General features: G+C 43.1%; 1 protein-coding gene across 1 annotated transcript in view; it reads right to left on the bottom strand.

The window, feature by feature from the left end:
- erbb4b (erb-b2 receptor tyrosine kinase 4b) overlaps window positions 1-24870 on the bottom strand; it is a gene marked incomplete at both ends in the record, with an annotated part of 423596 nt that overhangs the window by 219173 nt on the left and 179553 nt on the right. Inside the window, 4 exons of the mRNA XM_080752915.1 lie at window positions 207-333; window positions 5023-5136; window positions 20418-20559; window positions 23809-23927. Of these exons, the coding sequence (XP_080609041.1) occupies window positions 207-333; window positions 5023-5136; window positions 20418-20559; window positions 23809-23927 (502 nt within the window). The remainder of the gene's footprint in view (window positions 1-206; window positions 334-5022; window positions 5137-20417; window positions 20560-23808; window positions 23928-24870) is intronic.

Raw genomic sequence — 24870 nt, 5'->3', positions numbered from 1 at the left:
AGAGTGACAAATCCATAGAACCACAATGTCAGGCGTGACAGACAGAGATACACACATACACACATACGGACAAGCTGTGACCGTTTACATACTAATCTGCGACCTACGGTCGCAATAAATAAAGGTAGAAAATCCCCTAAAACAGTGAATGTTTAAATGTCTACTACTTCCTATGATCTGCTTCCAGCCGTCCAATCAGTTCTCACCCTTTTATCCCGGTGATGAGGAAGACCAGGTTTCCATTGATCTTGGTGCAGTTGACAAACTTATCAATGTTGCTGGAGTCCACGGTCTGGGCCGACTGCAGGCTGGCCGTCCCGATGCCATCACACGCTGGAACAAACACAGACAGACAGACAGACAGACAGACAGACAGACAGACAGACAGACAGGCAGGCACACACGCATGCACACAGACATACACACACACACACACACATCCAGAGAGAGAACAGGATTACTACTCAATTGTAAAAAAGTACAGAGCAGGGACGTGCAGAGAATATTAGAGAGGCAGGGGCTGACATTTCTAAAAGGGCCTTTTGGTGGAAGTATCGAAAATAGCAGACCTCCAAGCTCACACCGCGTCGCCCTGCGACACGTTGAGCTTGGAGGCCGGCTATTTTTGATATTTGATACCACACTCAACAAAGGATAATCAAGTGAATACTGGGATTTCTAGCCAGAGAGGGCAATTCTTTCAACATAAGATGCTGCATTCAAGTTCAGGAGAGTTTAGACAAGGCAATTGAGTGTTGAATGCCTCCTTCAGGTATGGCATGGGAAGAGGGCATTTACGTTTATTTCACCACATTCATGGTCTGGAGAGGGCACTTTTTACAGACGGATAAAAGGGCAGGGGCTCAAGCCCCCTTTGATGTATAGGTGTGCACGTGCCTGGTACAGAGTTGTGTCTTTTAGAATTGAGCTTCTACCATTTTTTGTGGTCACATGTTCAGATACTAGATTCTGACTGGCTTAAAACAGTGGTAAATCAGTCAACAACCTTGAGTTGGCTCATGGACCCTGCCCACTGTTGTGTTGCAGTTGTAACATTTCCAAGATCAATGCGCCTCCCAACTGTGTTTTCTTTCATTTATATGGTAAAAGTGGTAGAAAAGCAATTTACCATTCGGTCGTGGGTTGTTTGGCACTCGGCTTCGCCTCGTGCCACAACCCTGAAACAGTGGTAAATCAGCCAAACCCACTCCCTCTCATGGTAAATGGCTTACTCAAGGGCTATTTTGTGTCTCCAAAAAAATCTAACAGCACTACCTATAGAGGAACTACTTGGATACACACAGTGCGTTTCACATGAAAGCGTGTGCATTTCCCATTTCCAGTTTTGCTTTGAATCATTCACATTCACATTAACTCTTATACTGCTTTGGACGTTCCTGTTCGCCCCAATTCTCAAGAGACCTCCGCGCCAATACGGCGCTCGTTCGCGTTCGTTCGTTTACCTTGTTGATGTCCTTAAGCTGATGAGGGGTCGCGCCGCCGTGTACTGTAAACACATTTTCCGCGGTGATGGTGTAAAAAATCCATTATGCGTTAACATCAACGGAGACCAATTCACTTCCTTGTTGATTTCTCTGGCTGTGAGGCTCTGTGGCCAGTGACTGGTCTGAATGCACGGCAACACATAACAAGCAAATTCACATTCATTCTCGCATGACGCCGCCCTCTGCTGCCTGGCAGACCAAAGTGCACTATTGCACAATCAAAAAAAAATATATATATAAAATAAATAAATGTCTATCTATCTACTATAACGTCGCAAAGGTAAGCCGCTTTTTGATGGCACCAGACCCAATAAATAAATAAATAATCTGTCAGTAGGAGAGTTAACAAGTACAAAAAATAATGGTTTTGTGGTATTCTTCAATGTCGGGGTGAGGAGTTGTTCACTGCTTGAAGTTAAAACTGAATTTTACTACATACATTTTGCAGCATTTTGCTGGTCTTTCAACTAAATTCCAATTACATTTTTTGTATTATAATTGTATTATAGTTAACACTTTGCAAGCCACGAGGAGCCCCTTAATATTAAAACCAGAAAATACCGGACATCTGAGCAAGGAGTCTCAGCCGTGCAGTCTTTTACCGAAAAAAAAACGAAATAAATGATTTTTATCCGAAGATCGGCGATAGTCTAACCTTCCCTACTCACCACTCGTCCATCGATAGCGCATGGCTCGTCTGACATGAAGCAGAAGTGACGTCAGGTCCATTCCTTGCTGAGGCTTCCCAGCAGCCGTCCATTTTCTGTTTATACGTTAGTGCTAGTATAGCAGGAGTGCTGGGGGCTATGCGAGCGAAAATGCTCATACTCTTGAGTCATACGTGGATTATTTGAGCCGACATTTACGTGAACGGATCGCGCACGCGAAACGCATGGGGATAAGATGCGTCGGCCGAAACCCCCACTCTAAGCCAATGCAGATTGAAGAATTTCACTGGGAACTGTGGTGAGTATACAACGGGGATCACGGTATGGTAATGGGGGATGAAGACCACGTGATATAGCGCTGAATGTCTTGTAAAATGAATGCGGTTCAGATCATAATATAATAATAGAAATTTCACGGCTAATCTACAACAAGCCATTCTATTTCGGCTGGCAAAGTGTTAATTGCTTTTGTGTCATTTTGAAGTGCAGTTAACTACCGAACAGGAACAAAAGTAGGGGCTGCACACACAGTACAATCATCAGTATTACACAAACTCTGAGCAGGAAAAAACAAATTGGTTGCTTTCTTGTCTCTTCATCCACAGTCAATGGATGAAGAGGGTTTGTTTGTATCTGTTTAACTGGAACGTTTTACTTCTTTTGTTGTATGCATCTGTGTAAAGCACATTGAATTGCTGTGTTGTTTAAATGTGATACACACATACAACTGCCTTGCCTTGCCAGTAAACATATTATTCAGTTGAGAGTAACTCCTGTTTATCGATGAACAGGTTAATCATCTTTATTTTATTTATGTTTTTATTCATCTGCCTTAATGTTGTATGATAATTATTGTAATAACATTTTTCGATTACATGGCAGATGTTCACTTGGTAATTGTTTTCGTTAGGGAAACTATATTTCTCTTGAGGGTAGTTCAACCTATGTGTGTGATGTAAGCAACTGGTAGCTTGTAAAGCTGCATAATAAAGTTATCTCAGTGCTGTTTATTTATTCATTTATTTTGAACAATACCCCAAATCCCGGCCCATGGGTTCAGAGTTGTTGTTCTAACCCTTACTGTACATTTGATTATCAATCCAGACATCCAGTATCAATACACAGAGTAGAGATCTCTGATCATAGCAAGATTAGGCTCCCCAAACTCCCATCCAGGACCGGCGAAGTTCAGATACGTCTCCTCCAGGATCTGAACTCATTTGATTTGGCGTTATAGGAAACTATTGCGACCGCATGTCTTTGCTGACGCCAGGCGTCGAACCCAGTGGCGTCAGTTCAGAAAAAGCTAAGGTATGGCAACATGACTGGCAACATGACTGGTGATCAGTCCTGTTGCCATACCTTAGTAACAGGCATGATACATTTTTTTAAGAAGTACATTTTTTTTCATTTTTATTGTTTCAGTGCAGCTAAACTTGGCTTGTTAGTAAACATGCCACAATTAACAATAATGCATTGCACCTGTGCAGCTGACCTGTGGAAGATGGGAATATACCATTTTATCAAGATGGGGAGAATAAAAGTGTGGAGAATTTAATTAATATTTTGCATTTGTAGTTATTATACTGTAATTAATAACTAGAACAGATAGACAAAGAGACATTCATGTATTTATATTTAAAAGTAACTTTTATTCTCCCCCCTGGACCCAGGGTATGGCAGCTGCATACCCCTGCCATACCCAATTGACGCCTCTGGTCGAACCCACGCCCTTCCGCATGAAAGGTGTGTGCTTTTTTATTTTTTATTAACTAAAAAATATTTTTTGTAACCCATTTTTTTCACCCAGTGTCAATACACTCCCTCTGCCAACCTGGGCAGAGCAACAACGGACTGCGACCAAGCCGCTTCTTTTAACCTGACAGGGGGGAGTTTCCCAAGTTGGGCATATATAGCGTGTGGAGGGGAATCCTTTCCCCTCCATCAGTCCATCAGGCGCCCTGACCAGGGGGAGGCAGTATAGAGACCAGGATTACTGCATGTTTTTTGTGAGGGTGCCTACCCTAAGGGACATGGGGAGAACATAACTCCACACAGAAAAGGCCCTTTCGTCAACGCCACCTAGGGTGTGGGTACAGATGACGCCGAGGAGAGAACACGCCCACAATATTTCCTAAGAGTGTCATTTGTCCTGGTGCATGGGGCTGCTTACCTTTAGTCTACTGGTGCATGTGGCTTAGAGTTCTCAACGGGCCTGAAAATTAAGACCCGGCCCTAACTGGGCCCTAACTGGGCAGGCCCAAGGCCCTACCCGGCCCTACTAGTTAGCATACATTTTAGGCCTATACCCGGCCGGAAAACGTCAGGTCAGGTAGGGTCGGGTCTATCACATAGTAATAGTAATAAAATAACAAAAACTAATAGAGAGAGAGAGAAAACCAGGTGCTCACCGGAGAATAAGAATAGTAAAAACGAGTCTAATGGTGCTCTTGGATCGACGGGATCAAGTCATCAAAAAGAAAAAAGTGATCCAGGCACTCAAGTTTAAAAAGGAGGAACAATTACTTTATTTCATTGTATTAAAAAGCCGACATGTTTCAACCAGAAACTGGTCATCATCAGGGCATGTACTGAACATGATATTTTCTTTTTTCATTGAGCCCTATAGGCCCTACCCGGGCCGACTAATTAGCACACATTTTAGGCCCTAACCTACCCTAATTGTTGGTCGGGTTCGGGTATGGTCGGGTTCGGGCAGAATTTGAGAACTCTAATGTGGCTGCTTACCTTTAGTCTACTGGTGCATGTGTGGCTGCTTACCTTACCTACTGGTGCATGTGTGGCTGCTTACCTTTAGTCTACTGGTGAATGTATGTGTGGCTGCTTACCTTTAGGGCAGATATCCGTGCAGGGGATGCACATCTTGATGCGGTTCTCCTCCACCTCCATCTTGTTGCTGGGACACGCTCTCACACAGGAGCTCTGGTCCACCACAAAGTTATCTGCAACAGATTAGAGGCTTGCTAAATGAGTTCTGCTGTCATCGTTTCCCCCACATGCTTCTTACACAGGAAGGAGCTGAGCCATTCATTCATTGGTGACGCCAACCTCCCAGAGCTTTGCCAAGACCAAGTACCGTACCTGCCGGCGACGGGGCTTTTGCCTCCCTCGTACTCTTCAAACAGTCAAACAAAACTGTTCTCAGAACAGTGGCGTCAGTTCAGAAAAAGCTAAGGTATGGCAACATGACTGGTGTCTTGAACGCGCGCGAAGGCGCGCGTTCAAGACACCAGTCATGTTGCCATACCTTATCAAGAGGCATGATTCATTTTATTTTGAGAAGAACAGTTTCTTTTTTTCTCCCGTTTCTACGGTTTCTTATTGGGCTGGATATGGCAGCCTGGAACGGTTGTTCAAAAAATGCAGCTAAACTTGGCTGTGCAGCTGACCTGCGGAACCTGGGAATATACCATTCTGTCAAGATGAATAAAATGTGGAGAATATAATTATATAAATACCTTGTTAAAGTGACCATTTTGTAAAATGTTGCATTTGTAGTTATTTTACTGTAATTTAACAAAATAATAACCAAGCACAGATAGACAAAGAGATATTCGTGTATTTATATTTAAAAGTAACTTTTATTATCGCCCCTGGACCCAGGGTGTATGGCAGCTGCATACCCCTGCCATACCCAATTGACGCCCCTGTCTCAGAACCCACCTCTTCAATATGGCTTTCCCCAGCTAACTGCATTTCCCCCAGTCTCACCATCCCATTGCTTTTATTGATTTTATATTCCACAGTCTTAGCCTTTTCAGAATGTATTTTTTCCTCATTAAGTTGATTTTCTTTTTGCCGTTTTCTCCTCCACCCAATCATGTAACGCGTCTTTCGGTACTTGGAAAAGCGCTATATATAAATACATTTTAGATATTATTATAGATTTCAATAAAAAGTAGTCTTACGGTGAGTCAGTGAAGAGCTAAAATAGGAGTGAAGCGTTCAAACATGGATGAACAATCTCCAGTTGATGTAATACTAATAGCCGTTTTGTCAGAGAAGCAAACGGTGCTTTAGACTATAATCTTGTTTACTGTAAATGAAAGCATGAACCATAAGGTTCCCAGGACATTTTGTGTTTTTTTTTGCCTTTACTGTACAATATGTACATGGCTGACAAATAAAGTACTCAATCAATCAATCAATCAATCCAGCTTTTATGAAACAGATGGTGTTATACTGTAGGAACCATCTAACTGTAGAGATATTTCTTAGATGATTAAAGAAACTCTGTTTCCTCATTGTTCTATCTGGAAAATAAAGACAAATGTATCAAATTAAAAGCGGAGAGTTTGTCCTCCACATCCTTGGTTACTTTGACTTAGCATGATGTTCCTATCTATATTATGTTTTGTAATGTTATATTTTTACCTCATTTTTTTTAAATTTTGAAGCACATTGTGTCCGTCATATGAAATGGGCTATATATACTGTAAATACATTTGACTTGATTCAGAAAGTACATATTAACTCATTCTGAGCCCAGGACATTAACGGATTAGGGGGTCCAGAGTGCCCCCTCCCGGCCCCATTAACGGCCATTGTCTTATTTTGAAGGCCAGAAGTCCAGACCGGAAGTACTTCCGGTCTGACGTCATCGCATCGTGCGACGGAAGCGATCGTTGTTTATGTGGAGCCATGCTGGATTTGCCTCGGAGTATTTATACATGTGTTATATAAGCGAGCATCTGCCTCCATCTTCGCTTCTAAAGTGTAGTTTTGAGATAATGGACATTAAAGATGAGATCCCCCGTCCACCTCAATGTTATGGGATTACTATAACATTGTTATGGGATTACTACAACGGATTTTCGTCTCCGGACATCCGGCCATTCTACTCGGTAATGTACTCAACGTTACAGTAATATATTACTTTTCGCGCGACATCGCGCATTCGGCACTATAAGTACTCGAGTACTTTTCGCGCGACATCGCGCGTTTGGCTTTTAATGAGTTAAATATGTACATTCTTCAAAAAAAATATTGAAAAAATAAATACAATTTTAATTACACAGATTTGTTGAATACATATATATCTTATTGGCCTGATTGATTTCTGAATAGCAGAGCAATGTTCTGCCTCGGTTTAGGTCTCATTTTAAAATCAATGTTTCACATGAATTATGGATTTTGTTGCCAAGTAGCCGTGTAATAAGCAGAATAATGTACAATGAGGCAGTCATTATTGGAACAAAAACCCCTCCAAGGTAAAGATTATATTTAATATGCGATACACACAGCGGTAAGACACACAGCGCGAGTCTTAAATCATTGCTTCTCATCATTGCTGAGGTCCGGTGACCCCATATCCTTTGAATACATACAGCAGGGTTCCCCAATAGGCGGCCCGCTGGCCATTTGCGGCCCGCGGGGGGCTACTGTCTGGCCCACACCAACCGCAGTAATAATGGTGGTATAAGAGCAGCAACAACACTAGTATATCGTCGTTGTCGGGCGGAAACCTCGTATTTCCAAATGTGTACGCTCTTTCCCAAATCATAGAAGGCCGTCGCACAAAAGTAGTGAAAACAGCAGATCTACAAGCACACAACGCCTCGCAGTGCGTTGTGTGCTTGTTCAAATCTGCGCAGTGCGCAGATTTGAATTTCTCAACAACAAATGAATAGACGCATCAAAACCAACTGGTGCGGCGCTAGTGTAGGCTACCTTTTATTATTGCATTTTCATTAAACTATTCATTCATTTGAAAATGTATATTTTATTGCGACCGTAGGTCGCATTTACTACCAAAACCTCCACCGGCTGTCCGTCTGTGAGTGAGTCAGTCACACTTTTGCCCTGCTCATATCTCCACAACCGTTGCCCCCATCCATGCCAAATTTTGCACACACACTCCTTACCTGCCAAACTACAACCTCCAAGGACCCCCGGAGCTCCAGGGACCCCCAGGTCCCTGGGGGACCCCCAGGTGTAAAAAAATGTCCCTCCGTGAGTCAGATGTCACACGTCACACTTTTGCCCTGCTCATATCTCCACAACCGTTGCACCCATCCATGCCACATTTTGCACACACACTCCTTACCTGGCAAACTACAACCTCCAAGGACCCCCGGAGCTCCAGGGACCCCCAGGTCCCTCGGGGACCCCCAGGTGTAAAAAATGACCAAATGTGCAAAAATGACCAAATGACCACCCCAACGGGGCTGCTCACGGGGAATTCCTGGGGACCACCCACTCCTGGTGCTCCAGAACGGATGCAAAAGTGGTGGCGCCCCCAGTGGAGGACCCCCTCCACTGCAGCTCACATAAAATGCCGTAACTCGGGCTAGGAGCGTCCGGGAGAGCCGGGGCCGGTACCTATTCGTCCGCCAAGGCAACGCGGAGACCCCACCCCTCATTTCTCACATGCCCCTCTTCTAGCGCTACCTTCAGGCCGATTTTTAAAACACATTTTTGGACACTGCTCCTACAGTTTTTGCCCTAAAATCACGCAAATCGCTACACAGTATGTCTACACTCATCCCATCAACATGAATCTGTCCCATATAGCGCCACCTTCAGGCCGATTTTTAAAAACACATTTTTGGACACTGCTCCTACAGATTTTGCCCTAAAATCACGAAGATCACTACACAGCATGTCTACACTCATCTCATCAACATGGATCAGGAAGATTTTGGAAAAACACATTTTTGCCCTATTTGTGGAGATAAGCGACCTACGGTCGCTTAACTCCCGATTAGGGAGTCTTACTGGTATGTATATATAAATATATATTTTATATATTTTATAATCACAAAGAACATAAAAAGAACATTTAATTAACACCTGTAAAACATCTTAAAATAATGGTGGGGTAGGGTACTACTGGCCAATCTGGATTGGGGGGGGCACAAAGTCTAATCTGGGTGGGCATTGCCCCCAAATGCCCCCCTGTGGAGCCACCTATGAACTGATCAGTGCATTGCAATGGGCCTCTCAGTAACCACTTAAAGCCATCTCGACACTCGAGTTATTGAGATGGAATATTGCCGGAACTAAACCTTTTGTTTTTAATGCACGCACGGGTCTGTGCGCACACACACTCACGCACGCACTCAAATCGAACTAAATGTTCTTCTGAAGGCCAAGACACGCAGCATACCGTAGTACAATTAAGGCCCTGATTGAAGTCTTCCGTTGCGTCCCTTTTCCTGTCGGACACGGCAAGCTCAGGCCTTCCTATTGGAAGTGAAGGAGCAGATTTGGCAGAGCTACGCGCTTAAGCTTGTTTTTTTTTTTTTTTATTCGTCACTGTCGGGCAGAAACCTCATATCTCCAGGTTTCAAATGTATACGTTTTTCTCGTAAAGTGAAGCCCTGCTTCACCATACGAGACTGTCGCGCAAAACTAGTGAAAATGGCCGATCTACAAGCACGCAACGCCTCGCGGTGCTTGTAGATCGGCTATTTTCACCATTTTAAATAATTTCTGAAACGATAAATACAAATCAAACGGACGTGGGTGGATGACGTGACGTAACGTTTTCGCTGTCCTCGGTGTCAAACATGTATAAATAAAAAATATACCTTCTGAATATTGTGCAGGACATTAAGCTTTATGTGAACTTACTCAAGATTAAAACATTTCATTCCTCATTTCTTCAGAATCTTCAACCAAACATGGCAAAACTCATATGGTGTGACTGTCCTGACCTTGTTTCTCAAAGTGGGAACTTGAATAAAACTAAGAAAAAGAATTGCTAAAAATCATTTGAAAATGAATTTAGGCAAAAAAAAATGTCTATTTTGAGCCTATATCTTTTCAAAGTCAAAGCATAATGTTTTCAGTCATTTCTGATCAAAAACATTTTGTCCCCCAACCCAAAATCATTTGGTGTGACACTAGTTTGGAAAAATTAAACAGGCAATTATTTGGACACCTATTGGCTAGAGAGGTCCTTCTTCTGTAAGGCTATTCAGCACTCCCAGCACAACTGCAAGACAGGTGTCTGAGGTGAGTTATGATTTTAACATTTTCATGAAATGCCATCTTGTTGAAACGTTGACAAACTCACCATTCTGGATGTCTTTTGGTGTGACACCTTTTCTTTAAAAAAAGCTTAAGTTATTTGAAGTTTTGGTCATATTTCCATGTAGATCTAGGCTGCTTTGTTATAGCTAGCATGCTGTTAGCATGCTAATGTGTACATAGTAGCCTCAAGGTAAACCTAAATGGAGAAAACAGTAATATGGTGTGACACTTAATCATATGGTGTGACATGTCTGCTTGTCACACCATATGACTTGACTGTCACACCATATGATTTATACTGTATTTAACTACAGATATAACAACAAATAACAAAGTTCCATGTTTCTTTTGTACATTTAAACATTTGTTTTAAACATTTTTACATAAAATGTAATTTAGCTTCATTCAGTGATACTTCAAATTCATCAGACGGAGCAGAAACCCCTTCACAGAAACCTTAACATATTGTTTCAATCTAAACAATATTTTCTCTTTGTCTTAAACTATACATTCCATTTTCTTTTGTCAGCTGGAAAATGACAAGTGCTGAGAGAACGAGAAAGTACAGGGAGAAACTAAACAATGACCCAGCAAGGAGAGAGGAGCCAAAGGGGCGAGACTGCCTTTTCTACGAAGAGCAGGAGGTTGTCTGTGGCATAGCAGAACCGCAACAAGGCAGCCGGTTTGCTACCCTCACCAAATACGACTGGCTGATGTACAATACAGTCTAAATGTATAATCTAATCTGATCTAATACTTTTGTACTTTCACTCACTGGACTGGACAGTGGACAGTGTTAAGGTAGGACCTGAGACAAAACTAGACGTTGTGCTGCGAGAGCTTGTAGATCAGCTATTTTCAGAGTTGCGCAACCCAGCACTCTTTAGCTAGTGGAGATGTGGTGTAATGTCATGATTCCTAATTACATTTGTTCAACACAAAATGCTGTGTTCAAGTTCAGGAGACTTCGGAAAAAAGCAATTTACCTGAATGCTGAGTTCTGTTTCCACTAATTGGTGTTAATAAAATGTTGCCTTCAATGCCTTGGCTCCAAGTGTGGCTATGCGCCTTATTGTCCCTTTAGGATCCTTCTGCCGTGGGCCGGCAGAAGACTTAGGTGTGCGTAGCATTCCTGTGCACATCCTCATCATCCATCTACTACTACAATTCTTTCTTATCCCATGTTAAAGCCCTACAATAATATCCTGTTCAGAAATATTAAGGCCATGTTATCCTGGGTAATTGTTTAATCAATCAGTAAAGTTCAGTACTCACTAATAGGTAGGTTAAAACACAGTTTGCTTTGACACATGAAGATATGATCATACGGTGTGACACTAAATCATTTGGTGTGACATTCCAAATAGTGAGAAATCATACCTTTATTAATGATTAAACCAAAAAAATGTTTATGGATTACATAGAGAATATTATCAGGAAGAGTCACAAATATTTGTGTAATTTTAGAGAAAGTTTTGAGAGAATACATTTAAAATATGTTGTAAGATCATGAACATGGGCCTCACACAGAGTGTCGATTATGAAAAAAATATACAGATATAATTAATTTTCAAAAAACTATAGTGGATCACTGGTTAGTTATGATAAAGGACTTTGATAAAGTGAGTAACTTAAGAAAGATGTACTCCATTTTCATTTTATGAACAATTATTTTCATGTCACACCATATGACGATTTTAGGCACAAGTACAACAAACTGCTGAATAAAGTCTGATTCCAATAAAATATCTAAAAACAAAATGTATTTCCATAAGGTTGAGAGTGAGTAGAACAAAAGTAAATAACTTTTATGCCTGCAATTTAAAGTTTTTTTAAAAACACATTTTTTGGGGCGTCACGTCACTGACCCACATACAAATCGAAGGGACATACAAATTGAATGGACATACAAGGTTTCCACCCCACAACAGCAATATATATGTTTTCACATTGACATCCCCAAAATAGTGACGCCAGGTTATAAAATGGTAACACTAAGGATGTGACTGTGTGTACAGAGAGCGCTCTGGGAGAGAGCAGGTTTCGCTGTCGTCCGTGCACTTTCTAGAGGAGGCAAGAAATGACAGGGTCAGGTCAGAGTTCTGCCGTTCCTCATAAGACATCACAGGGAATGGCTGGTTTTTCCCTGGACGCTCGCGGTCATGTCACATCACGTCACGTTCCAGGTCCCGTAGACACACACACCGCTTCAGTTCATAGGAGAACAACTGACCCCACGCTGCTAACGACCTGCCTGCCTGCCTGCTGCCCGACTGTCCGCTACGCTCTGCTCTCATTTACTGTCCTCGACTTCCCCTCGCTTCTTCTGTTCGTCTCCTGCTCTCCCATCTCTCCTCTCTTCTCATACCTTGGCAAATGATGCTAACTTGAACGCCCCAAAACACTCCTACTACAGTAACCCTTTAAAATGATGAGAATGAGAGTGACTGGGCGTGTGTGTGACAGAGATAAGAGAGAGAGTGAGAGAGAGAGAGAGAGAGAGAGAGAGAGAGAGAGAGAGTTATGCTATTTATTTTGTCTGTTGATGCCATAGTGTAAGACTCTCCTCTCCTAAGCAACAAGGGTAGCTTGATAACCCGATAACAGATTTATTGAGTACCCGGTATCAATAAGCTTTGGGCTTATCAAACTTGTTATCGAGCATAGCGGCCCATGATGTCATGTTTAAACAATCAAGACAAGAGGCGATCAAGAAATTATTACGGTACTATCCATAATATAAAGCCATTTAAGACATATTGCACACTAATGAATGATTGTTTTAATGATATTTGTTATTTTTGTCAATTGTCATCTTCATAGATGGTGGTCGGCCACAAACTCACAGTCACAACAACTGGCCAATAAAAAAAGATAGTTATGTTCTGAATTTGTCGTTTCACATCTTTCCACAAAATATTAGAAAACGCTCAATAAGTGGGCTTGATAAAAGCCCAGCTCAATAAGCAGGATCGATAAGGTTCTCGTTAATCAATAAAAATTAACATCCCTGGTCCACATGCAACCTCGGCTGGCAGCAGTGGCTCAGGAGGTAGAGCGGCCCGGTTCGATTCCCGGCTATACCCTTGTGTTACTGTCGAAGTGTCCTTGAGCAAGACACGCAACCCCCCTTTGCTCCCGACGAGCAAGGTTGGTTGGCTTTACATGGTTTCCCTCCGCTGTCGGTGTGAGAATGGGTGAATAAACGCACAGGGGTGTCGCACCAAATTCTGGGCCCTTGAAAAATAGCAGATATACAAGCTCACAGCGCGGCACCGAGTGCCGCGCTGCGAGCTTGTACATCTGCTATTTTTGAGAAATCTGTAAAATGCGTGCAATTCTTTGAATATTTCAAATCCTTCTAAGGTTTTTTTTGAAAAACCAATGTTTCTATGTCAGTGGTGCTCAAACTTTTTCATGTGAAGGACCCCCAAAATGATGTATTTGGCCACGGACCCCCATCTCAAAATATTTAGTTCCAAAGACCCCCCAGAAGCAAATTTAGAGTTACAAATTTTTGCTTAAAAAATACATATATTCAAAGATGTGCACACATTTTCACGACTTTTCAAAAATAGCAGATCTACAAGCTCGCAGCGTGCCACTCGGTGCCGTGCTGTGAGCTTGTATATCTGCTATTTTTCAATAGCTAAAGTATAAAATAATCAAGGCCCCTCCACCTTGGGCCCTGGTAACTCAGTCCCACTTTTCCCCCCCTTGTGACACCCCTGTAAATGCACTCTGGATAAAGCAAGCCTTGCCGAGCCATGAGGCCCATAGGGCAGGAGCACATCTCCTGTTCCTGTAGCGTAAGGCAGCATGATGTACGAGTACACCTGGATATGATGCTACTACGTCTCATAGAGTAACGAAGTTTGACGTCATTTACACATCCTACCTGTCCCCCCCCCCCCCCCCCCCCCCCCCCCATTTTGAATTCCCATAGACTTTTTTCATTTGGCGTCATATAAGAAAACTGTGTTCCAAACATAAACAAATGATCTCAGCGGTTTGACTCATATGGATATGAAGAATCAACTGATAGTGAGAAAACGCTAATGTTACTTTCACCGAATTAGTTAAATTTTCAAGAATTAGAATAGAAACAGACTATTAGTGACTATTATCTTAGACCATACAGAGACACCTCCTCGACAATATCGCGGAGACCGTTTGTTTATTTTTGGACCACAATGCGTATGCTTATGAGACAATTTTAAGATGTCTCAATGTTATTCTCCATAGAGAAGTGACTTCCGTGAACCGGGGGATGAGTGAGTGACGTCATGACTCCGTTACTCTATTGACTTAAACCCTTGATGCCGAGTGCCAAGCAGGTCGGCTAGTCTTTGCTATGACCCGGGCGGGGCTCGAACCCTGTGCCCCCCCCAGTCTAAGGGCGGACCCTCGAAACCGCAAAGGCCAATAAGCTGCTGGCGCTTTGGGTAAAAGCACATAATAAATGGGGGGGGGGTGGGGGGGGGCATGGAAATGGCAGCAGCCTAATGATAAGGCACGACGTGTTTAAGCGGATCACCGCGCGGGTGGACGGGTGCGGATGAACTTCAGATGCCACCGCGGTACTCTCCCTGACCCAGTACAGCTTGATGTACCAGAGCGGCAGAGCAAACAGCAGGGACGTGCTGGCCATTGGGAAAAGCGGGACAACTCCCGAACGGCCGGTTCATTCCCGGCCGGTCCAGGCCGGCCATTGGGAAAAAAATTAAAATAAAATGTCGGCCTTCGTTCCATTTTGGGGGCTGGGCGGTCAACAAAGTAAATCGTCACTGTCGGGCAGAAACCTTGTATCTCCAAGTTTCAAATTTGTTCATTTTGTCGCAAACAAAGCCCTGCTTCACCATACAAGGCTGTCGCACAAAAGTAGTGAAAACAGCAGATGCGAGGCGTTGTGTGCTTGTAGATCGGCTGTTTTCACTAGTTTAAATCATTTTTTAAATGATAAATACAAAACAAGCGGTTTTGGACATACAAGGTTTCCACCCGACAACGACAACATTTAACTTGTCATGATCTGAAATGGCAAATCTTTGAGTAGCAGCAGCGCTATAGAGAGAGATCTCTCCCTATAGCGGTGCTGCTACTCGCAATGAGGGCCTCTCCAACTATTTTTCCCAGGCTGAATCAGGGGCCCAGCACGTCCCTGGCAAACAGGCTAAGTACACGTTAAGTCTGTTGTGAATATGTTATGCATTAATAAGCGTGTGCAGCCAGAGACACACAGTAAAGGCTGGCTTTGCATTATGTATGTGTCTTCTTCGGCTGGTGTTTGTACGCTCTGTTATTGTCCTGTAGGGTGTGTGTGTGTGTGTGTGTGTGTGTGTGTGTGTGTGTGTGTGTGTGTGTGTGTGTGTGTGTGTGTGTGTGTGTGTGTGTGTGTGTGTGTGTGTGTGTGTGTGTGCGACTGTGCGTGTGTGTGTGTGTGTGTGTGTGTGTGTGTGTGTGTGTGTGTGTGTGTGTGTGTGCGCGACAGTGCGTGTGTGTGTGTGCGTGCGTGTGCACGTGCGTGCGTGCGTGCGTGCGTGGGTGCGTGTGTGCGTGCGTGGGTGCGTGTGTGTGTGTGATTATGTACAGTATGTCCTAATGTGTGCATTTGTACCGTACGCTTGTACTGTAGATGTTCACTTGAAGGTCCATGGTGAATACAGTACCTACAGTATTGCATCTCGTCGTTGTCGGGTGGAAACCTTGTATGTCCAAAATCGTTTGTTTTGTATTTATCATTTTAAAAATGATTTAAACTAGTGAAAACAGCCTATCTACAAGCACACAACGCCTCGCACCGCGAGGCATTGTGTGCTTGTTCGACGGCCTTGTATGATGAAGCAGGGCTTTGCTTTGCGAAAAGATTCACACTTTTGAAACTTAGATACAAGGATTCTGCCCGACAGTGACGATATGGTCACTGTCTGGTGGAAAGCTCATATGTCCACATTCAAAAACAGCAAAAGTAGCAGATCTACAAGCTTGAGATGGAGCGTGCAGATCTGCAACTTGCGACGCTTTTTGTGTGACGCTGTATGATCAAGTAGAGCGTTAAAAGATAAAATATGGAGAGAAGCGCTAACCTTGGTGGTGACGTCTGGTTAACTCTCAAATACCTGGAACGAGCCCGAGTCGCGTTAGATTTTAACCACTTTAACCGTTATTTTATGCTTTAACTTTAGAAAAATAGCAGATATACAAGCTCACAGCGCGGCAGCGAGTGCCGCGCTGCGAGCTTGTATATCCGCTATTTTTGAAAAGTCGTGAAAACGAGTGCAAGTCTTTGAATATCTTTGACCCGACTTCTAAATCCCTCCTCTGAATCAGTGGTTCTCAAACTTTTTCATGTCAAGGACCCCCAAAATTACAGGTATTTGGCCACAGACCCCCCATCTCAAAATATGTTGTTCCAGGGACCACCCAGAAGTAATTATTTGAGTCAAAAATGTTCGCTTTTAAGTAGATATATTCAAAGACTTGCAAAACAAATCATGATTTTTCAAAAATAGCAGATCTACAAGCTCGCAGCGCGGCACTCGGTGCCGCGCTGTGAGCTTGTATATCTGCTATTTTTCAATAGTTGAAGCAGTCAATAATCCTAGGCCTAAATGGGTTAAAGGAGTAATACAGACCAAAATAGGACCCCCCCTGAATGAGAATGTTTCCACAGACGTTCTTACCTGGTTAGGTTGACATGTCTCATTTCTGCCCCTGTTCTGAGATTTGTACATTAGTCCACACATCTAAAACGGGCTTATCGTCTCTATCCAAAAGCGCACATTTCGGCCGCTTCCAATTTTTTTAAAAATCTTTCATGAATCGTCCTGACATGCTTCCTACAGACACCACACACAGTGTTTTAGCGAGACGCTCTGTGCATTCTATGTAAACAAAGCAATGAGCACGGCCACTTCCTGCCTCGCTCCAAGAGCTAGAGCGGAAGTCTCGCGAGAATCTCGCCAGAGCTCGAGGCAGCGTCGTTTTCCTTAGCCCTGTTAAACAGGCTATTAACCCTTCACAGGCTACAACAGCGTGTCTGGTATGTCTAGGAAGCATGTCTGGACGATTCCAGTGATGTTAATAGGTTTTCAAAGTAATGGGTCCCGGGACCCACAGGTGGTCATTCGAATGAGTCCCAGAAAAAAATTATGGGTCCCCAATTTGGGTCCCCATTTTATTTATTTTTTGCATTGTGAGCTTTTAGATCGGCTATTTATATTTGCCTCTATCTTATATTATTTTACAATTAGGCTAATGTTTGGACATTTTTGATAGTATAGTTTTAGCTTGTTGATTACTTTGGTGCAATAATGGTCTTTTTTTCTTTTCTTGGGGTAATAAAAAGGTAACTTATAAGTACAATTTAAGGTACTTTTACTTTACTGGAGTATTTCCAATTTTCATTACTTTTACTTCTACTCCACTACATCTCAGAGGCAAATATTGTACTTATTCCACTACAATTATTTGAAAACTTTACTAGTTACTTTGAAAAGTATAGCCTACATAACCACTTCAGCCATGGCTATTTTCAAAGGATATTATTTGGTAACATGTGATACAGAATAATTGTGCATAATGAGTACTTTTACTTTTAGTCCTAAAGTGTAGCCTATACTTTTACTCAAGTACATTTTGAATTCCGGACTTTAACTTGCAGTAGAAGATACTTTTACTTAAGTAAAACATTTGAGTATACTTCTGTGTATGGAGAGGCAACTCGACGTAATACTATGAGAAAGTGGAGCGCTCCGGAGAACGGCTGTTGTAAATCACAGATAATTAGTTTCTCCGCTTTGAAAATCAGACGTCTTTTTATGACTTAATGAGTTTATGACCCTCTGCCAGCCTCACTGACTGTGCCTCAGAAGAGCAGCCACGGCAGTAGCTTTAGCATGTAGCTAAACGTAGCAGCATCACATCAGAGTGACAGAGAGAGCACGTTTATGCTGCTGCAGTGCAGAGTGCGGTGGCTCCGCTGCATGCAGAAAGAGACAGACAGACGGCAGGCAGTTTCTGGCGAGGATATTAAAGAAACGAAATGCTGTTTGCGACACGTTCATTCCGCGGGGACCCTGACCGCGACGCTGTTGTTTTGCCAGTGTAGAGACGTCACGTTTCTGCGCCGTCAGTTGCACACGTTCTGTGGGGGAACCCTTTTTGATGTATCACCTAACATGCTGTGCCACTATGGTCAGAGAGCGGCCCGGTGCTACGCTAAAACTCAGGCACCCATTGAATTCTGTGACCATCTATGGGCGCACAGAATGGCGTCGGTGGACGATAGAACGCACTGTTGTTAGTTCTATCGTCTGTTTTAAGACTTTCTACGCGGATTTCATTTGTGTTAACGTAGGGTAAAGTAGCATGCCTTCACCCATGAATAATGGTGGCGTCTGTGGACTTTTTAAAATATATTTTTTTTCGCGACGTGGTAAATTATTTTAACGTGGACTCCAATGGAGGCGATGCGTCCGTGGGACCCCAGGGCAATGACGTGAATGCGTCTCTAGGCAACGTGAATGCGTCAGAGACGCGGGACGCGCACGTAATGACGTCACTGCGATTCATAAAAAAAAAAAAAAAAACATTTAAGCGGACGAGACGATAAGCCCGTTTTAGCAGTGGGGACTAATCTACAGATCTCAGAACAGGGGCAGAAATGAGGCATATCAACCTAACAAGGTAAGAAGGTCTGTGGAAAGATTCTCATTCAGGGGGGGTTCTATTTTGGTCTGTATTACTCCTTTAAAGGTCATTAATTTGAACTTTTCCTATTTTAAAACCTTTTTTTGGGGTCCCACTAGCACTTTCTATCCTCACAAAGTCCCATTTCTGACCATTGTGTTTTTCTAGGTTTTTGGGAAGGCTGAGGTTAAAAGCTTTCCACGGGTTCTCAGAACAGGCTGACCTGAATTGCTGCCGTCGCTGCCGTCAGCGACGGCCATTTTTGAAGAAAAAAAATACAAATAATCAAAAAGACCCTAACCCTTTTTTGGGGGGGTGGCGCAGTTCAGGCCAAAGGTGGTACTGACGCTGAGAGAGCCATTCAAAAATGAGAGAGGCAATTGAGTGAGGTAATTTAGCCTCAAACCTTTTGAAAAACGTTTTTGGGACATAAACAACATGACATAAATACTTTTTAAATGAATGGTGTATCACCTTTAAAAATAACAGTCTTTGGACATACATGGTTTCCGCCTGACAGTGAGTGTGCGTGTGCGTGTGCGTGTGCGTGTGTGTGTGTGTGTGTACATGTCACGATTATTATGACAAAAAAAAAGTGATTTACGATATTATCGCCATAATCATCAAAACATCCCCAACATCCATTATCCAGGGGCGGAACATTTGCCAAAAAATAGCAGATCTACAAGCGTGTCGCAACTGTATCAAGGACGTTATTGACAGGACTGTTTTACCTATTATAGAGGGTTTAAGTAATACCAGATATGCAGTTCTGCAAAAATAAAAGGCGAATTGATTCCAGTGCATGACAGAGGATAATTTCACGATACATTTAAATCTCCACAATACGATTATTGTGAGCGTTTTTTTATCACGATAATAACAATTATCGTCCCATCCCTAGTGTGTGTGTGTGCGTGCGTGCGTGCGTGCATGCGTGCATGCGTGTGTGTTAGGGCATTCACCAAATATTCAAATATTCGAATATCAAAGTCACTATTCACCAAAGTTGAATATTCGTGTGTTATTTTTATTTTTTTTGTGTCAATGCCCCTGGTGGATGAATTTGTTAATGCTCTATACCAGGGGTTCTCAAACCTTTTTAGGCCGTGACCCCCAAAATAAACATATTTGAACTGGGGACCCCCACCCTGACAAGCACTTGGAATTGTAGGTATTACATTTAATGTGACTCGGTTCCACAGATAAATATTGTGAGAATAGCCGATCTACATGCTCACAACGCCTCGCAACGGCATGTAGATCGGCTATTTTCACAATGTTCGCCTCTTGCTTCCTTAATATTTGACAGTTTGGCCAGTCCTGTCGAATATTCGACTATTCGAATACTTTGAGGTCGAATAATTAGAATACTAAAAATCTATATTCGTGAATGCCCTAGTGTGTGTGTGTGTGTGTGTGTGTGTGTGTGTGTGTGTGTGTGTGTGTGTGTGTGTGTGTGTGTGTGTGTGTGTGTGTGTGTGTGTGTGTGTGTGTGTGCGCGCGCGCGCGCGCGCGTGCGTGTGTGCGCGTGCGTGGTGTGTACGAGACTCACGTGGACACTTCTTGACGCAGAAGGCTCCGTAGGTGTACTTGGCCATGGGGTTGTGTTCAAGCTGGAAGGTGGTGGGGTTGTACACGAACGGCTGCGGACACTGGGTCACACACGCCCCGCTGTCATTGAAGTTGGTACAGGCCTACACACACGCACGCACACACACACACACACGCACACACGCACGCACGCACACGTACGCCCACACACGTGCACACACATGTAGGAATTCATCATGCATGCATGTGCACATGAAACGCAAAAAGAGGGAGAGAGAGAGAAAAGGACAGAGCAGCTTTAATCTCTTGAAGTACAGCGTGCATGCCTTTTGATAGAGTAACATTAAGCCATTTATAGCGGGAATCACATCTGCCTCGCGTTAGACCCGCTTTAACCATTATTAGATGCTTTAGCTAATGAAAAAGCTTGTAGATCGCCTCGACTGCCGATGCCGGAACTGCCGCCCCCACCTGCTGTGCAATGCCCGATGGGACGTCAGAAACTTGTGGATGAATGTCTTCTAAATCAGTGATTCTCAAACCTTTTCCATGTCAAGGACCCCCAAATTACATGTATTTGGCCGAGGACCCCCCCCCATCTCAAAATATGTTGTTCCAGGAACCCCCCCAGAAGCAGAGATTTGAGATACAAAGATTTGCAAAATAAAAAAGATTTTCAAAAGATTGTAGATCTACAAAGCTTGCAGTGTGGCACTCTGTGCCGTGCTGTGAGCTTGTATATCTGCTATTTTTTCAATAGTTAAAGTGTAAAATAATCCCGGTTTTAATGGGTTAAAGGATCAAAGCCATGACTGATGCGTTCGGTTGCCGCTTCTTCACATGACGGCAGCCTGCGTTAACAGCCAACAGCACTGCAAAAGTGCAGGTCCTAGTATTGAGTACATCAACAACGTGCGCGCTGGCTCACCGGTGTTGTCGAAAAGAGGGCTATTCGCACCAAATTCTGTGCCCTGGGTACAAGGATTCACTGTGGGGCCCCTGTGCTTTAACTATTGAAAAATAGCAGATATACAAGCTCACAGCACGGCACCGAGTGCCGCGCTGTGAGCTTGTAGATCTGCTATTTTTGAAAAATCATGAAAATCTTTGAATATTTCAAATCCTTCTGAGTTTTTTTTGAAAAAACCTATGTTTCTATGTCAGTGGAGCTCAAACCTTTTCATGTGAAGGACCCCCAACATGGTATGTATTTGGCCACGCAACCCCCTCTCGAAATATTGAGTTCCAGGGACCCCCCAGAAGCAAAATTGGAGTTACAAATGTTCGCTCAAAAAATACATTTATTCAAAGATTTTCACGACTTTTCAAAAATAGCAGATCTACAAGCTCGCAGCGCGGCACTCGGTGCCGCGCTGTGAGCTTGTATATCTGCTATTTTTCAATAGCTAAAGTATAAAATAATTAAGGCCCCTCCTCCACCTTGGGCCCTGGTAACTCAGTCCCACTTTCCTACCCCTTGTGACGCCCCCCTGGTTGTCGAAAAGAGGGCTATTCACACCATTTGAAAATAGCCGCAGCTACAAGCTCAGTCAGAACATGTTCGACACGCTGTGAGCTTGTTAGCATTGCTATTCTACTAACATGGGGGTCCTAAATACATATTAATTTGGGGGTCCTTGACATGAAAATGTTTGAGCACCGCCGGTTTTCAACAACATTATGAAGGAAGCCCAAATAAATATGCAACTGCAGTTTAGAAACAAGCACAGAAAACGAACTCCAACCGCAACTACAGTACCAAATTTACGCAGCGACTTTACAGAAAAAACAAGCCCAAAGTTGCTCATAATAAACAGACATGGCAACACTGGCGCTCGCACACGACCGACCAACACCTGCTCCGCATGTCAACGCCTCTAAAGCAAGCTGCTACGCGCCTTCAGTGAACATAAACACAACAAGACTTTTAATGGTTCGTTTAGTAGGTGAGCTGCGAGCTCTCTTCTTTTAATGCACCGTTGTTTAATTCATCCCATTGTTAAGAGCCCAAGTCACGCCTTAACAAGTAGTGGGACAGTTATTTCACTGTGCAAAGTCAGCGCTTAGCTTCAAATCGGTAATGAGAAAAGACCCACAACTCTTGGTTTAGCACATGGACTCACTCAGACCCGGATTTCGACATTCACATTTAAGATAATTACAAAGTCAGCCTCACTATCACCTTTAAGAATATATCAAGGATTAAACTTTAATCCTTTAATCGGTGAAGGATTTACGTCTCAGCCGGATTTGGAAAAAAAAACTTGTCACTTTATCTTCAGTAGACTCGACTACAGTGCAACGGTGTCTTTTCAGGTCTCCCTAAAAAATGGATCAGAGCGCTGCAAGTTCATTCTGAACCACGCCGCTGCTGCTGCTGCCTGAGAAGTGGAGCATATGACTCCAGTTCTTAGATCTTTGCACTGGGCTGTCAAATAATTGATTTCAAAATCCTGCTGGTTGGTTTAATGGTTTATAAAGGATTGAATGGTTCAGGGCCCAAAATACATGTCTGATCTTGTATCATCCAGATCTGGCAGATCGTCTGGGTACGGATCTGCGCTGTTATGTCCCCGGAGTTAGAAGTGAACGTGGAGAGTGGGGAGAGTGCTCCGTTTTTATGCAGCACATATTCTGGATTTGCCTTACTGCCATTTTGAATATGCCGTCTTTCAGGTTTTCCTGCCAGAAGTCTCCATACACTTCCATGTAATTTATAGTACATAGATCATGCACGCCCATGCACAGATCATGCACCATGTGTGTGCAGGCTGTTCCCAGCTTTCAAACAAAGAAAATCGATTGTAAATCCGGTCAGGCATTCATGACATTGTCAAACTAGTCATAGGCAGTAGATGAGTTAAGAGAGCCATCAAGGTATACTTGATGTAACCTCATACCATCACAGTACCGTACTGTGAAAAACAACTTGTTTTAAGTTTAGAAAATGTTAAAAGCTTATGATGAGAATTGAATGAGATTCAAGATGACATAGTTCAGTAATTAAAAATCAATCATCGATATTACGATATTGCGAGGAAGGAAGGAAAAGTGGAAATGTCTAACATACACGTTACTGAACACTATAATCATCTCAGAACTCGGTTTAGTAAGATTTCACCATTGCAACAAGTGTACCCTTTTGTTTGATATAAGAGAGCTTCAGTTGTGCGTGCGAGGTCAGGTTTTAGGGGGTTTAGAGTTTTCCCCATACTTAACTGTGCGGCGATGTCACATGCCGGATAATGGCCCATCTACAAGCTCACAAGTTGCGAGCTTGTAGATCTGCCATTTTCCGTCTATTTGTCCGATCGTTTCGATGCCGTCCTACAATTTTTAGGTCCTCACAAGTGTGTACAAATGTGCGTGCGTGCGTGCGTGCGTGTTCTTACGAAGCAGTCCGTGTCCTTGGGTCCAAAGCAACCTCCTGCACACTCGCGATGGCAGCAGTCGCTGACGTAGGGTCCGAAACAACGGCCGTCACACTGCTCCGCACACACCGTCTTAGTCACTGTGGAGGGAGAGAGAGATGGAGAGGGAGGGAGAGAGAAGTACATTGTTAAAGATAGTCAGAGACGGTGAAAAAAAAAACATGCATGTCATGGAAATGCCCACACAACAAAGATGGCTCTTATACATTTTCTCTGTTCTTTTTTTTTTACAATCCCCACAGACGGCATCAGTCTCTGCATGTATAATCTGCAGATGTGAAAATGGGTATGTATATGTAAATGGTAAATGGTGCCTTTATATAGCAATTTTTATCCCGGCTGGGAACCTCGCGGTTCCCAGCCGGACACTCTACCGGCCACTCTACCCCTGACCACTGTCACCCCATAATACTGTATGTGTGAGAGTATAGAGCATCGCAGCATAAGTGGTTTACTGGTCCCACTAAAAAATCTTGCATTCATTTTCCCCATTGACTTTTACAAAAATATGTATAACAATTATGTCAATCATGGCCATAAAACCTTTGTTCCTATATGAAAACATATTGTAATATTGAATTATTTGATATACTACATTTAATAAATACCCTTTGTTTAGCGATTTTCTAAATGTTCTTTTCATAGAAACAAAGGTTTCATGTTCATGATTCACTGTCATCCTGGATGGCTTGGTTCTAGGCTTAAAATAATTATTATAAATAGTTTCGTGAAAGTCTATGAGGTAAATTAACGAGATTTTTAGTGGGACCAGTAAACCACGCCCACTGCGATGCTCTAGTCTATCCACAAGTTTCCAACATCCCATCGTGCATTGCGCAGAAATTGGACGGAGCTTCCGGCGCCGCAGCCGAGTGTGATCTACAAGCTCACAACAGCTGCATCTGCGACGCGACGTGAGCTTGTATGTCTGCTGTTAACCGGAAGTGTGGTGCAAAACATTCTCCAGTAAATTCCCGCAGAAAGAGGTGGATACAGTAGATGAACAATGTGCATACGCACTCA

This window comes from Nannobrachium achirus (genome assembly GCF_963921795.1).
Source record: "Nannobrachium achirus genome assembly, chromosome: 22".
NCBI lineage: Eukaryota > Metazoa > Chordata > Actinopteri > Myctophiformes > Myctophidae > Nannobrachium > Nannobrachium achirus.
The sequence above is the reverse complement of the archived record's forward strand: the minus strand, read 5'-3'. Positions and strand labels throughout refer to the sequence as shown.